Source organism: Pollicipes pollicipes, unplaced genomic scaffold, assembly GCF_011947565.3.
Source record: "Pollicipes pollicipes isolate AB1234 unplaced genomic scaffold, Ppol_2.1 Scaffold_4295;HRSCAF=5057_pilon_pilon_pilon, whole genome shotgun sequence".
NCBI classification, from domain to species: domain Eukaryota; kingdom Metazoa; phylum Arthropoda; class Thecostraca; order Pollicipedomorpha; family Pollicipedidae; genus Pollicipes; species Pollicipes pollicipes.
The window spans coordinates 34,079,927-34,096,445 of record NW_023596461.1 but is presented as its reverse complement, the minus strand read 5'-3'; the positions used below and the strand labels follow the sequence as shown (position 1 = coordinate 34,096,445).

The 16,519-nt window shown below is 51.9% G+C and overlaps 1 protein-coding gene across 1 annotated transcript in view; it reads left to right on the top strand.

The window, feature by feature from the left end:
* LOC119097467 (RNA-binding protein 12) overlaps window positions 1-16,519 on the top strand; it is a 28,377-nt gene that overhangs the window by 7,766 nt on the left and 4,092 nt on the right. Inside the window, exon 3 of the mRNA XM_037220498.1 lies at window positions 16,183-16,444. Within this exon, the coding sequence (XP_037076393.1) occupies window positions 16,183-16,444 (262 nt within the window). The remainder of the gene's footprint in view (window positions 1-16,182; window positions 16,445-16,519) is intronic.

Below are 16,519 nucleotides of genomic sequence, written 5' to 3'. Positions count from 1 at the left end.
CCCATGGCTCTGAAATGATCATTTCTGGTCGAAAGGGCTCTAATTCAAAAAAAAAAACCAAGCCAACCGAAAGCAGTATACTGTTGGATTTTGTTCGCCTTTAATATATCTATGCACTAGTAGCAATAGTTGTACGATGCAAAAGAAATATCTGGGAAAGTCCGGAAAGAGGCATGTTGGAACGATGAGGAAGTGGATTCTTGTTTCAATTTTTGAAACATCTGGTCAACAATGCCCTGCATTTTACATACAAAAAAACTCCACGAATAAAAGAACGCTAGATGAGGGATGACATCCAGCGTCTGGGACTGAAATCAGCAACTATGAACGGAATACCGTGACGTGGACCTCCGTGGTCGTGACGTAGAACGTTGTAACACAAATCAGCAAATCAGACATCGGAGAAACTAGACGAGCATGAGGCGCCGCGGACATGATCATCAGACAAGCCCATCGATTAACGCCGACAATCCTGACGGTAGGCCGTGCATGCAGCGGTCCAATCTGGGAGCGGCTCGGTGGTGGAAGCAAACGGCTCGTACTATAAGGCGTGATTTGCAGTGCGCTGAATAAAGTGCAAGTGGTTGTCAGCGTCACATGGGAGGGTGTTAGAAACGTGGTTAAAGACATTGGCGCTCGATGACGAAGGACTGGATTTCATATCTGCTGCAAAATATTCACGGATCTCAGTCTCTAGGGGGCGACACTGAAGGTCGCAACAGTGATCTCATCGATACATCGACCGATGGCCATTACCCTCCGGAACATTTGTCACTGGCGGCTGAAGGATTGTGAGCGGTGTGGAGTTTGGCGAAGATGAAAGACGTCGTTAAACGGCGGTTGAAACGGCGATTGGGCGCATCCCGACTGTACCGTGGCCCCTGAGCGCTATTATGGCAAATGCAGTCGCTGGTGCTCCTTAAAAAGTGTGCGACGGCGTGCGTCACATTCCTTTTTAAAGAATGAGCGCATCTAGCGGCGGGGTGCGCGCTCGTCTCTGAAACGCAAGCTAAATTTCTGGAGACAGTTGCTACTGCTAGTAATAGTGCACTTCTTTGATCAAGTATTGGCGCCTCTACCATGCTGGCCTGAACGTTGTACTCTAAAGTATCCTGATTACAATATGCTGTCATTTGGGCTCTACGAGGCTCTCAGCGGCTGAGTCTTTGTGGTGTCGCCTGCCTCAATCTGGCAGGAAGCACGGGCGCCGCGGGAATCGAACCTTGAACCTCTGGTGTCGGAGGGGCGCAGAATTATGATTGATATATCTATATTTGCTGACTAACAATGATTGATAAGTTCTGGTGTAGTTATACGCTTCCGATAATATCGGCAATATTTACGAACCCTCACTACGTTTACTGTAACGCGTACTAAGAAGATGCATTGCCGCAGCTGGCGTGCCTTCACCTGATATCACAGGATCTTCGTGGGTGGGGTTGTGGAGCACTGTCGTCCTCCGTGCATGGCTGGACGCACGTCGGTGGAAGTCAGAGCAAACCACCAGCCCACTGGCTGCACGCTAGGTGGGGCAGGTCGAGTGATGGTTGATGGCATAGATGCGTTTGAAACCCGATACGGGTTTTGAATGCCTGGAGCGATTGTTTCCACTGACGTGATTGTGGATTTACATTCTGGTCATCTGATCTTGGGATAGCCGAGCATTCAGGGCCAGATGATTTTTGTCGAGTCACTGTAGCTTGCAAATTCGTGCTGAAGGCCATGATGGTTGCGCAACGTGGTATTTACCCAGAAATATGTGAACAGTTCATTGTGGTCGGATAATCCGTCCTTTTTCGTGGGTCTCGCTGCGATAATATGTCTCCTGAAAGTGTACTGTAGGGCATTCATCTCGGACTATGCTCCCGAAAGTTAAATCGCTATTTGCTTGTTATTCGCACAAGGTTGCGCACATCTTCCGCATCGAACTTGGATCGGTGAACAAGGACAGCCGCTCCAGCACGGCTGGGTTTCCTCATGTGGGAGCCGGCGCGTGGACACATCCTTTCAATGTAGCTGATATGTTAGTGTCACACTCTTCGAAATGCATGGCCATATGAAATACAGATCAGGAAATCACATTACATGCTACGTGAGTACTGCAGGACGCGTATAAGCGAGCCATGTCATAATGAATACCAAATGACGATTACAGCGTCTTTTTCGGCTAGTTATGGGGCTTTATACTTCAGCCCGTCGGCACGAATATAAATGAAACAGAAGAAAACAGGGAAGTATTTCATAAAGTTCGCAGGTTAGGGGCAAATTGCATATCATCCAGTCGTGCGGAAAAAAGTAATCGCACACATGGCTGTTTTGGATGTTATCGTTCCTTTGGATCACGTTGTCTTGCCTGAACGTAGTCGGCCGTAAACGTGGGTGAGAAGCAAACACAAACTGCATGATTCTGCATTCACGTGAAACTTACGCCTTACAAAACTAGCTTGAGTCATCAAAAGACCTGAGCCAAAACTTGGTTTACTTCCCGACCATCGTTAAGTTGCGCCATGGGGGTCGGTTTTTACCACCTTTTTTCATCCAAGTAATTCAACCATATTAAGACCTCCGGCGGGGAAAGGTGGGATAAGTCACGTGATGAACGGAGGGCGCGTCCTATCCAACATTGACGAATGGAACGAGTACTGAAAGCAGTCGCGCAACTTCCAGCGACTTTTCAGCCATCTAATATTTGCACTGAACGATCAGAGTGTCCATCGCGAACAGTATGCAATGCGCACCGACACGCACAGTATGTAATGCGCACGGGCGCGCTACGTTGCGCCTTCTTCATTTCGCCTTGGAGCCTGGCCGCAATGACGAAAGATGTTGGCCGACGACAGCACGTCCCGACACTATGGTGTAACACAGTTGCCAAGACACTGGGCCAGTGGAGACGCAGATGGGACCGTTGTACAAAAATCTGCTCCATTTGTTTTTCTCGGTCGAATAAGGGAACTACCACGCTTGCGTCAGACTGTTCATCTATATCTGCGGGATGCAGTACGGCCTTTTTTCTGACCGACCACCGGGTTCCGCCCGCCCTTAGCCGCACACCATTCGCCCTGGAACGTGCTCGGCCGCACCGTGAAACACTGGCTGACGGGCCGCCGGGTACACGTCCCCTGCTCGACGATGGAGAGGACCCACGGCAAACAGCCGTCCATCCATCGGCGTCCCGTGAGCTGGCACTGGTCCGGACTGGCCCCAGCCGCCCTTCCCCCCCCCCCCCCTACACGCGCTGAAGCGGTGCCACAGGGTGGCGAGCTCTGGCGTCTGAGTGGGCGGGCTCATCTGCCGTGCGTCACCGTCGGAGGGAGACACGGCTCCTCCAGACCCGGCTCTGCCGAGACCGACGCCGGCCAACTGCGAGTGGTGTCGGGCTCCAGACGGCCAGGGAGCACGGCGTCACATCCAGCATCGCACCCCACTTGAGTGAGGGTGGGAACGCTGTGGACTTAGCCGACTTTTACACGTGACATGAAACGGAGCCAATGTCGGCTGTCCCATGGAAAATAAAGCGGATTGGTAGGTCTGGTTGGTCCAGTGCCTCGCAGCGCAGAAACGCAGTACAGTTCCTCAAATAAGAGGACACGTTGCGCAATACGGATGAAAGGATCTATATATGAATATTTAGGTACATATATTTATTTATATATATACATACAAAAATAATTGCTTTTAATATATTGACTTAAACATCCATGGAGGGGGCTACGTCGCCAGCGTTTGGCGGCAAACGGACTTCAGACATTTCTTAGAGCAGAGCTTCGCAGTTCGCCGTGGGGAATGATGACATCTCGCGAGCCTTGGTGCTTACGTATGCATTAAAACCAAATTCTTGCGCGGGAACTGACCCTGATTCCGCGCGTGATTTTCGCTGCTATGATTATGGATAGAAGGCGGGGAAATTTCCCTTGATTACTGGCATCGCTCCACGCGTCGTATCTTCTATGGCATGACAGATATGGGCCGGTGTCAGAAAATCATCCAGTGTCCATCGGTTGACGTACTATATTTCGCATTAAAATATCCATGCTCGAGGCGATTCCCCTTTGTGCAAGTCAAGCCCGTAATGCTGTGGTATGTCAGTTCGTCTCTCCCGTGACGGCACTCGTCCGTAAGGACGGCATGTCTCGTTTGGACCTTTTTAGATTGGGTTTGTGTAATGCCGGTGATGGCGGTGACGCGCTTAACGCTGGCTGTTACTGGGATTGGGCTCACAGAGGTCCGCCTTGTTTACCCTGCACCCATAAAAACATGCAAGCCGTTTGGATTTTAAGCTCCAGTGTCGGAAACATGAACCATGAATGGCCACTTCCGAACGTTGTTTGTGGTCGTGGTGCCGTAGCTTAACACGCTGCCAAGAGGGAAGCGTCTGGCGGTATGAATCACTGTGTTGTACTCTCCTCGCGTTGGGTGCGTGCTGAAGAGACTTGCCCCATCTTTATAGCGTATTATAGAAGCGCTGGTTTAAGTAAAACGTCAGGACCGGTCACGTATGGCGAAAGCTCCGAGTAGTGTGACAGCAACACCATCAAGGGATACCGAAATCTTTTTTTAGGTTGAATCGCGCTGCCGGCGTTTTTTCACAGCAGCACATTTTGATCTCTTGTTAGCCCCGAAGTGAAGCCGTTGTCCGCGATAACCGCAAATCTCACTGCTGCCGTCATGACAACGGCCGTTGACATGGCTATGGCTGAGCGCTCTGAGGGTCGCCTGTCAGCTGTTATGAAATAGAAGTGCCCTTTTGAGATAGGTTAACCCCCTCCCCCCCCCCACACCACACATTGCTGGCCTGCGGGCTGACAAGTGACACCTCTAATGGTATGAATGCCGTCGGTACAAAGGAACGGCTGTGATCGACTCAGCGGGCGGCGATGGCCGTTTACCGAGAAGCGCGTTGGATGAAGTCTGAACCAGTGCGCCGCGGTAGGCGCACATGTGATACTAAGTTTCCCTAAGCCTGAGCGCGCTTCGAGAAAAGCCAGTGGTGTGAACCTGAGGGACGGTCGTTTTGCGCCCTTCGAAAAGAACTACCGCGGTAGGCGCCTCGGAGGACAGTGGGGAATCAAGGCACTTCGTTGAATTAGCGTGGTCATGACCTCGTGTTTGGCTGCTTTCCCAGAATAGTGTAAGCTTTCGTAGCATGCAGTGCACAAGCTTTTTGACGGATTATTGGATTGCAAGCGTTTCATGACACATTGGAAAAGCGAGGCAAATGCGAATTATTACATCCTTGGTGGTGACAGGGGAGTGAAGTTAGATTTCTCCCGCCAGAGCAGCTACTTCAGGCCCAAACTCGAACTTTTTGAGACGGACTTCGCGGAAGCTGGCATTGCCGACCATACCAGGCTCGCCTGACCTAATAAGAAGTAAAGTAAAAACAAGCAGGCATATTCCTTTAAGGCTGAAACTAGAAAACAGAAGCGTGGAGTATGGTAGTGTTTTTGCATATTTGACTCAATTTTCTCGGTCGGGTCAATCGTCCAAGACATTCCTCAATTTCAGTCTAAAGGCATGTGAGAAATTTAGGCTGGCTTTATACTATGGAGGTAGTAGGAGGCGGGTTAGCGGGCGCTGGTACTTCATCATGACCGGATTTTCCTGCGCAGTGTTCGTCCCGTTATGGAAGGCGGGCTGTTGGCGGGAAAGTGTCCTGAAAAGTGCCTGAGGGCGGAACCTGCTAGCCCTTGGGAAGAAAGGCGTCTGATTGAACGGTGCCAGATCCCCTCACGGATGCCACTGGGTGATGAAATGCGGCGTTCACTGCGCGGCGGCTGGCGGCGGTCGTCACCATAGTATCGATTACGGCGTACACTCGTCGCCAAACGCTTTTGACAAGCTAATCAACGCGTCTGAGGAGAGCCCAAATATTTGGCAGTTCCTGTCCGGAACACAGCGGCAGCAGTTTGGCTGCCGAGTTTGCGGGTGTGATGCGGTGCCGATAAGGGCTCCAACTGCTGCGGAGAAGCGCCTGAACGATTCCTACGGCCCGCAAGCGAACAAACTGCCCCTACCCAGCTGCAAGCGCTTGACCAGTGAACGATCCATGGATACCAGCTGCAGATGTTACGGCCTGCGCTAGTGACGGCGCTGCTCTATGAGACGGTGGTGCGTAAAAGGCATGCGCCGCTGCGACGCATCTCCTTCGCTTTGTCAGTTCGACTGCCTTCCTGGCGCACCTGAACCAACTGGAGAACATCAGCTGCGGTGCCATGCCGTCGTTCGTCCCGCAGAGGCTGCGGTTCGCTGCCGCAGTGTATCATCAGGCATGGATGAACGACGTAGCCGACGCCCGACGGTGGCTGATAACAGATGCCAGGACCGAAGAAGTCTGGTTGACGCAGTCGGCGATGATGACCGCCGCGTGCACCGCATTGGGATTCTGAACCGAGTTGAGCGTAAAAGAACCGACCGATTTATGACCACGACATGACGGTTGATCAAGGAGGAGGCTGTGTCTATCAGGCCCGATATTACTCCTCGGGGGTGGTCGCTGATGCACACCAGGGCTGTCATGATGGCTCTCATTCTCCCTCGCGGGGAACTAGGGTGAAGTGAAGATTCATGTGCAGCGCACGGAACGGGCCGCTCATTTATGGGCCTTGCGATTACCTGCTCTGAGCTTTGGGTGCTGTCTCATGATCCGTGGTATACGCCGACTCAGATTTTTCGCATCATAGCAGCCCCTTTTGAAATTCTAGAACAGCCTTCATTAGAGCGTATGGTGTGGACGCGATATGACTACGCAGTCCAGCGCCCGAAAGCCCCAGCGACTACTTCCATGGGTCCGTGATGTGGGGAATATGGGGCCATCAGTTTTGCGTGGTTGCATGCAAACAAGCCATGCATGGCGTTCATGTCGGTCTGTCTCGCCATCAACACTAGCACAGGTGGCCTCAAGGTACTTTTTCACATCCAATGAACGAGGCGCTGGATCTTTGTCCCCGCACCTGGATGGGAAACACGGGTTACCGTCACGGACGGCAGCCTTCATCAGTCGAGCAACATCTCATGGAGGGACGAATGAGGTGTGTGCTGCGCATCCGAACAAGCGTCGCCGCAGGCCAGGGTGGTGCCCCGACCCAACGTGTCGTTTGGAGGCTGACATGGTCGGCGGCCATTTCTGAATGGTTGAGCAATTCCGGGCGACGTGACGGTCAGACCCTACATATAGGCAGGATGGCCATGGTCAGCACGTGTTATGACTTCGAGTCACCCACCGCGAAAATCATTTTCTATGACGTCGGCTGCTGGGAACAGCTAATGCAATTTCAGGATGCAGCAATAATGTATGCTGCACAGTTTCCAGATGTATGCTTAGTTGCCTTTATTTCATGACATCTGTGGTTTCGAACATCTACATATGTCGATCTGTCATTTCGGGGTTCATGCATACTTAAAATGGAAGAGTTCCACGTGGAGGATATAGTTCGTGATCACGCATGGAAAAGTGCTAGTAAAGTCCGTGGCACAATGTATAACGACGTCTAAAAAGCGATGAGATCAGTATTACACCGAGACGTACGACGTTCACAGCATCTATCCATGACGATGCTCTTCGTGGGTTGTTTCCCATGGGGACGGAAGAGCGAAATCCACAGCAGACGGGTTGCAAAATTAGGAATGGTGCGCTAGCGCCCGAACGCTGGCTGGATGCGCTGGAGCATCGTTTCTTTCAGAGCGTAGAACGCATCACGAATTGTGTTTTCATGATTTGAACGACGTCACGTAACTTGCATCAATTGCAGATCAGCTGTTCTCGATATCACCGCAGTTCGTACCTGTGCTTTAGGACCAGAACAGCTACTGAGTCGGTTCTAGTGTGTAAGGACGTATCCAGAGAGGGGAGGGGGCATGGGAGCCATACTTTCTCAAAGATCCTAAAGCGACGACTTCTCCCATCAAATAAGAAAGTGTTGAGCTTGTGCTGTTGTGTGGATGCTACGTCGTGGTTCCAACAGTAAATTGCGTAGCTTTCTGGTTTTGCTGTTGGGGCAGTCGATTGGGTACGTTTTCGCTTTATTTCTCTATTTGCGATGGGTTCGTGAGGAAAGCTGATGCGATCCGTCCTGCCTACCGGCCACAGATTGTCTGGCTCACCGAGAGAGAGAGGGAGAGAGAGAGACACACACACGCACACACACACACACACACACACACACACACACACACACACACATATATATATATATATATATATATATATATATATATATATATATATATATATATATATATGTGTGTGTGTGTGTGTGTGTTTGTGTGAGCTATCGGAACACTTGTTGGCTCAGGGAGGATAGGGTTTCATCACACGTACATCAACGTACAATTCGCGGAAGAAAAAGCCTAATTGATCGTGATATTAATTTCATCATCGTTGGTAGTGGTGCATGATGGCGAGTGAGCCCCCATAGCTCCTGATGCCGCTGAACTGATGTAGCACTCTTCTCGTCAGATAACACGGCACGTAGCATGTTTCACTGCCAGACTTGGCAGATTGGCAGACTGGTCTGCCGGTCGGCCGACAGATGCCGGTAGTGCATGCTTCAGCAGGCCCTGGCGTCTCTGGCTAAAGCATCGGCGCCCCGGCCGCTGGCGGGGATCAGACTGAGACGGTGAGCCTGACCCAGCTCACCGGCGGGCCTGCTGGAAGGGGTGGACAGCGGGGCGAGCCCTGCCCCGACGCGCCAGACCGCACCAGGGCGCTTATGTGGCCCGGGTCAGCTGCGGGGCTTCGGCAGGGCAGGTGCATGCTGGGCTCACTTTCGAACGGCCTGAATCCATTCTGAATTAATGTCTGAAACCGCATCGAGGTTTGAACCATTCTCAGATCGATATCGCGGTGCGCCGTCGATCCACAAATATATTCCAAAACGACGTTAATTGGCTATGGTTCGCGTAACCGATGATGACCAATTCTGGTACCTTGCAATAGGAGGCGACGTAACGTTTTGTCTCCAAAGGCGAATCGTTGAATTGTAAATTTGTGGCTGGATGGATAAATTTTAGTAGTTTGTATTACACTTGAGAGGTTTTTGGCCTCTGGAAGATTTGGCCGCCTCTGTTCCTTATGTGTAGCAGACCGGAAAAGAGGTAGCCACAATAATGTGTTATGAATCAGCTCTTATTATCGCTTATTCAATGTATTAAGTCATTTATTTAACCGTCTGCCTTTTGCAAGTCCTGAACACTCCAAAGGATCCCTTGCTGAGTCAGCTCATTACGCAACGGAGTCGATCCAAATGGACCTATGCTGCACCACGGTGATCGAGGGAGTTTAATCAAACTGATTTGCTCAAGTTAGGGACGATTTTTCGCGCAGTTTTGGCTTTGTTTCCAATAAGATTAACGTCAGTTGCAGGGAAACGTATAAACCTCTGAGCTGCGCGGGCGGGGAACTCGTCTTCAGATCATAGCCGGGTGGTGTTCACGGCGTTGAACAGGAAACACAGCGGGCGGCACGCACCAATCGTAGCGCGACGAAACACGCGTGAATTGGGCGTAATGGATTATGATTTTCTAATAAGTCATACTTGTTCGTCCCAGTCGTCTTATGTGATCGTTGTCCGTAAGGTATGTCGTAAGGCATGCATTTCTCTCCTCTGTTCCAAAACTTGGCTTTCACAAACGCCTTCATTCCACTCCACTACAAAATGGCCATAAAACCATAACCATAAAGCGACCACGACCACAACCGCCTCGGCCGCCGTCTTCTGCGGTCCCCGTCCTGCCTGCTGTATAGTGGGACCGGCTGGCGTGCCCCCTTCTCGCACCCCTCCAAAGTTTTGGGACCGAGCGGATTAGCGACTGATCAAGGGCAACAAGTTGCTCTGCATCTGAAGTGATCAATGAGTGCCGGCGAAAATCCGTTCAATGCGCGAAATCCATGCGCTTTCCAGCGAGGCTTACACCCACAAGGCTCTTGCTCAGGAGGGAGTGTGGCACCGAGAGTTCGCATGCATGTCAGATCAGTCAGCTGAATATTCCGATCCGGAAATAGTGGGACGCCGAAGGCTTCGTTGGGCGTGAAGCACGCAGGTACCCGATCATCGAGAGCGCACGCCAATATTACCGGAGCACTGACGTCAAATTGGGGATGCAGCTATAACCTGCCTGACACCCTCGCGATCAGGCAGACGACATCAGTCCATCGCCCCGATGCTGAGGTCAAAGGAGAGCTGGCCGCGACACAGTGCGGTTATATCACTTACGACACATGGTAGCATACAGGCAGAAAATATGTCCTTCATCGGACCGGGGCGCGTCACGCCTGGCTTCGCATGTCGCGAAACCTGGTCGGGTTTCCTCTGCTGACCTCTGACCGTCTTCCTCCCCAGTGTGTGATTTTCCCAAGGGTATCTTAAGCCCAGCGCTCCCAGTGTTTGACGCTAAAATGTGTAAGACAGTAGTATTAGCCTTATTCCTGGGAAAAAAAACAGGAGAATAGAGATATAGTTAGGTTGATATATCGACAATGTTCCTTTCTCGAAGCAATAGCAGAAGTTGCTTCTGCTATTGTTTCGATGTATACCAACTATCGATATGTAACAACTGCTATCGTGTCGGGAAAGGCATGTTGCCGAAATATCAACCTAACTTTATCGCCATTCCCCTGGTTTTTCCGAAGAATAAGGGTAATACTATTGTCTTCTGTGACTTGTGTTCCTCGCTAATGCACTGAACAACTGGCGTAATTTTGAACCGAATAGTGGTCGAAATGTGTGATGTCACTGCCACCAGGGGGTGACAGCATAAAAGTTACGCACATTGCTTGTCGGGTTGAGCACACCGGCCTTCAGCTGCCAAGTTTTCAAGAAAGATCCGCTTTCCAAAGTATTGGAGGAAAGTCACGTATCGGTTACCGAAAGTGTCTGGCTTTAAAGTCTGCGAATGACGTCATTTGCGAAATGATGAACAGCAGTCGTATCCGTTACTGACTCGCACGACCCACGCGACGCTCAAGGCATCTTGGTGGTCATATTTTTGATTATATGGTCAAATTATGGAGAGATAATATCAAACAATGAGACCGGGGATTATCGGGGATCGGCCCGTGAATGTAAACGTCACGCAGTGGTCTGTCGGTGCCATGGCCGCCCCGCGTAAAGACCCACTGAGATGTTCCCGCCTCGGGCTGACCGCCCTGGTGCTCGGCCCCTACCAGCAGCGCTCCCATGAACTGCTGAAATGCTGCCTGTCTGATGAAGCTGGCAGTTGTCACCGGCGCCCGGCTCATGACGTAGCGCGCAGTGTGCCGTGGCAATCGCTTACGGCATTGTGGTCATGGCTGGAGATGCCTGTGCCAAAGTCCGGCAGTCAGCCGATCGTTACATCACCGCCCCGTGACGAGAGATAATGACGTCACTGCACGGTAACGGGAGCTAATGACGTCACCGCACCGTGACGGGAGATCATGACTTCACCGTCCGTACCGGGCCACGATATCGAACGTCGTGGTGCACCGCTAGCGCGCGACGATTTGCGCCGCGGCGTCTTGGCTGCACGCCTCAGCTGTCAAGGTCATTTAGGTCCAAATTGGAACACGGGATGAGGCGAACAGCGTTCAGGAGCCCGCCGCCAAGTCTTCGGTGGCTGGCCAGGTCAAGTCTTGGTTTCTCCATTACTTTGAAGACTTAGGTTTGCGAATGGAACTCGGCCCAGATGGTCACGTGACGCAGCCGCAGGGCAGGGGCGATCGAATAATGCGGCCCTGGGTCCGCGTCGTCTGGGAGCATTCCATGACATGACGAGTCACCTGAACTCCTCTCTGGATTGTCTCCCGCTTCTCTTGCCTTCTCTTGATCCTGGCACGAACTCGCACCAGTGGTGCATTATTATTGACTGCATGAAGTCTCCTACCGAACAACCAAATAATGGTGTATAGTGAACTGAAATGCAAAGTGGCAAACAACAATGACGAGCTCGAAGATACAGAGCTGGGGATCGCTGATGGGGAAGCGGGGTTCTGCTTGTCGGCGGCGCAGCCAAGGGGTGGGAGGGTTGTGGGGCTTTAGCCCCCTCCCGCTGTCAGGCTCGAGCGTAGTTTTCACCACACTGACGAACGTAATTCTGCAATCCGGTGATCAGGAAATCTGTTTGGTTTTAAATCTCAGAAACGACGACGGTATGGGACGCATAGAGTCGGGCAGCCTTGATTTTGGAACAATATTAGCGGGCGGCCGGGTGGACTTACGCGGTGTCCAGCTGGGGCGGCTGCTTAAGGCGCTAGGGTTAACTAACATCGATAGCTCATTAACTAGTTTGGTACGGTACCTTTTTATTGTTTGTTGGGCCTGTTAGTATATTTGCAGTATGCAGTTGCTGTCGATGGGTTGGGACTCGCTCGTGAAAAGAAACAGTCGCCCGCCGCAAATCATGGTGGCCTTTCCCCTGTTGCAAACACTGTCAGCGTCCCCGTTGCGTAATTAAGCGGCTCCGCTAAAATTAATAACTTAATCGATCCAGAGTTCAAAAGACAAATGCCCCGCTCACTTGAAAAGCTCATTTCATTTTCACATTCAGAAGCTCATCACAAGGCGGGATTTAGTCGCCACGGGCCATAGCAAAATGTGTCGTCTATCACGTATTCATCGGCGGCGAGAATCGGGAACGATGGTACCGAAACAGGAGACCTCATCATGTTTGCTGTTTGCCACCTGCGAACGTCCAAGCATTGCCACGCCTACTGGACCAAACAAAAACGGGTAGCGAGTCGGCAATCCCAGTTGTCCCACGCAATTTCGCGTTGTATCTCGTGCAAGCATTTGTCGCGCCGGGTCAAAGCAGAGACTGCTCAGTCCTATAAATCCGTAGATCGGATGGGCCCAAATGAGCGTGGGTAAATCAGGTAGCATGAGGCTTCGCGCGTGGGTCTCAAAGAGCGAATGAGACAGGCTAATACTGTTTGGCACTAATGTCTGCAACTAAAACTATGTGCCAATGGGTGTAGCGAGCGCTTGGGACCACAGGGGACCGAGATCGAACTCGCATGGTCATACGAGAGGGGGGGGGGGGGTAAAACAGGCAGGTGCGGTGTTGGAGAGAGATGTCTGCGGCGGGCCTCAGGATGACGTTTACGACACAGCGAAGTTGGTCTGCGGTAACATGACTCACCGTCGTGGTAAAAGGCCCTAAAGGCGACCACCACCTCCAGCCCTGTTCAATGAAGCGCGCCAAACGGGGGTCGTAAAGTTCACCAACGTCCACAGTTTCGCCCCTTTCCGCTGCGTGGGGCAATGATGCTGCTTCCGATTTTATGCTCAAAACACTGAGCAAGCATTCCAAAACTGAATGGTAGCCTGTCTGATCTACGTGTTCGTCAAAACGCGCTTTTCGTCCGGGAGTAGCTTTCATATGTTTATGAAATAAAAGTGGGGGTCAAAGCGTGCCATGATGTGCTTCCAGGTGGTAACCTGAGCTTATCTGGGGTCATTAGATGGCCTTGTATGGCTGGTTCCGGGTGGCCATACGCTTGAAGTGTTGATGCATGACGACAGCGTTTATTTACTTGAAAGTCTATAAGCGTTACTTCTAGCGTTTGTTAACAGCTGGTCTCGCGCAACCTCGGTAAGGAATGCCCTTCGACTGTAAGGCTGCCAAAAGTGCAATGGTTAACGCGTCTGCGTTCACCACTGCGCTGTCTGGGAAACCCAGACTATTATTTAACCAGATTTTATAGTGCATTATATTATAAACCAGGCATCCCATATTGGGGGATGCCCGTGAAGTTGGCGATTTTTCTAGCGACGAGTTCCGATTTCTCTGGAAAAATGGCTGAAGGTCAATTACGTCACGAGAACACCGAAAATGACGTTTATTTTGCAATACCATTTGGTCTTGAAGGTCAAAAGTGAGGTCAAAGGATAGGAACTCAATATCACTCAAGAATTACCGATGATTCTTAACCTACAGTCATTAAAATATTGACAAGCCCAAAAACGCGTTCGTTAAGAAGTTCTGACCTCTCAGGGGCGTCATTCAAGGTCAAGTTCAGGCTCACAGGACGGGGAACTCAATATCGCCGAATAAGAACAGGCCGATTTTAATCCTAGCAGTGTCGGAATATTCATCACAGAAAGAAGTGCGTCCATCAAAAATTTCCGACCTCTCAGGGTCATCATTCTAGGTCAAATTCAGCCTTAAAGGACTGGGAACTCAATTATCACCGCAAAATTACCGGACGATTTTAAACTTGCGAACATCCGAATATTCAGCACACAAAGACCTAGCGTCCGTCACAGCCATTCCGTAATTTCGTTGTTTCCGTTCAGTTCAGTTCAGTCATTTCTGTAATTAAGTTATGACAGGACTAGCGATTCCATGCATATCTCAGAATAGCCGGAAGGGGTTATGCCAGCTCTCTCACCCTGGGGAGGGAAAGCCATCGCCTTATTCAAACTCAGGAAATAACTACGATCTGTTTCATCGACGTGGTCAAGAGTGCGGGGGTAGTGTGTTGGGGCGAGGGCGCGTACGGGGGGATGTTTTGCGCGATATTGTGCATGCAACCGATGCCATACACGAGCGCGGCCCCCTGCAGTGAGGTCAGCGCTCTCGGACATGATCGGGCACGGTCGGACCGGACCGCGAGCGGAACAGGTCGACACGCCAGCGCTGGGAGGCGCCGGTAGTCGCTGCGAAGGGGCTCGACGCTGGCGCTCCGCGTATTAACATGGTATTAATGCTTGTTATAGCAGTGGTCGATTTTCGATGAGGTCAAGGCAGTCAAGAATGGGTCACCGCTGTTGCGAATGGGGGTCTTTTCATCGCTAATATACATTGCGTTTGTCATTTACTGGTGAATTGATTGATTGTGGTTGGATTTTCCGGGCGCGTCGACTGCTGGGGCCAGTTCCTCCACGAGTTTTGGGAGCGTGCAGATAGGGTCCCAGTATTCGTGGTTGTTCTTTATTACGTTTTTTGGTGTCAGAAGTGGGACAATGGTTTGCGCGGACTATGCTGGGATTCGAGTCCGCTAAACGTACATCCCTGTAAAAACGATGACGCCACCAATCCAGTTTAACAATTTCAGCTCAAAAGATCAATATTCCATGGCAACATTCTAGAATCCGGCTCGGCAAATCCAGTTCAGCGCACGTCGTAGCGTGTCATGCGCCGAGGCGTGACTGCCCGTTCCATCTGGGTTCTCGTGGACACAGGCGAGCTGACTATCAGCGACGACCACATGACCGATGCGCGATCCCTCTACAGCGTGCCTACCGCGTCGGGCACGGACAATGGGCTTTGGAGACATCGTACACTGGCGTGGCTGGCCGAATCGCAATCGCTCCATCAGCTGTTGTGTGCTGTGTCAGCTCAGGTCGCGTCCCCCGGTAGAACTAATCCCCACATATGCCACCAACCGTGCATTCAGCGTTCGAAAGACTTCTAAAAATTACTGACGACGTAGGCGGAGATATCATGCGGGGTGTTGTCGCAAACCTTCAGCTCACTTTGGATGAGTCGGCTGTGGCCAAACAGCGACGCGAGACGCTAGCACAAAGTGCCTGGCCTCGGCTACCGCGTATCTTATCTGCACGAAATGTGCTGCGGGGTGGCGTGGGTGAGCAGCATCGGAACAGGCGTTCGGTGCTGGGCATGACCGAAACAGACCGCGTCGAGTGTGTGGTAAACGCATCGCCCACGCACGGGCTTGTTGGTCGGAGAAAGAGCTGGCAGGGTAGCAATGAAGTGCTCGTTTCCATTGAGTTTCCCTTGCCCCCATTGAGGGTTCGGGAGTGCTCCAGGCATGCATAAATGAAAGGCTATCGTGCTATTTGACGTTGGATGTGTCAGTATTTGTGGCGGAAAGCATATACCATTGAAATAAATGTTATCCGATATAATCCGGCCTTGTGGGGCAATAGTATTTGAAACGCGGCTTTCACTCGCGGCACGTGGGATGTTCTTGAACTCAGGGATACTTGGCGGTGGTGCCTGACGACCCATGGCTGGTCGTCCCCGTTTTGCACTTCGTACGTTACCTGCTGTTGCCATTTATCCCCTCTTCAGACGGCGTGTTCCTCGTTTCCGCGTCGTTATCGCTGTCCGGCAGCTCTCTGTCAGTCTGTTGTCCGTCGACTTGCCGCCGTACCCGGTACATCGCCGCTGCCCCTGCCCGCCGCGCCCCTCCTGCCAGATACCGCCACCGTCGGCTGACCCCTCCCCCTTGCCCCACAGCTCGGATGAGGACGCCCGCCAGGCCATGATGAAGACGGGCGGCCGGCTGCAGAACGCCCAGGTGGCGCTGCTGCTGAGCTCGCGCTCTGAGATGCAGCGCGTCATCGAGCTGGCGCGCCAGCGCTCCATGGCCGCGCAGGGCCTAGCGCCGATGCCGGTCACCGCCATCGCGCCGCTGCCGCAGCCGGCGCCCGTGCCGGCGCCAGTGCCCGCGCCGGTGGCGCCACCAGCGGCTGACCCCGATATCATCGAGATCAAGCAGGTGGGCTAGAGAGAGTCGTCTGGGGTGGAGGGCTCTGCGGGGTGGGTTGTATAGGGAGTTATTGGGAAGTGGCGG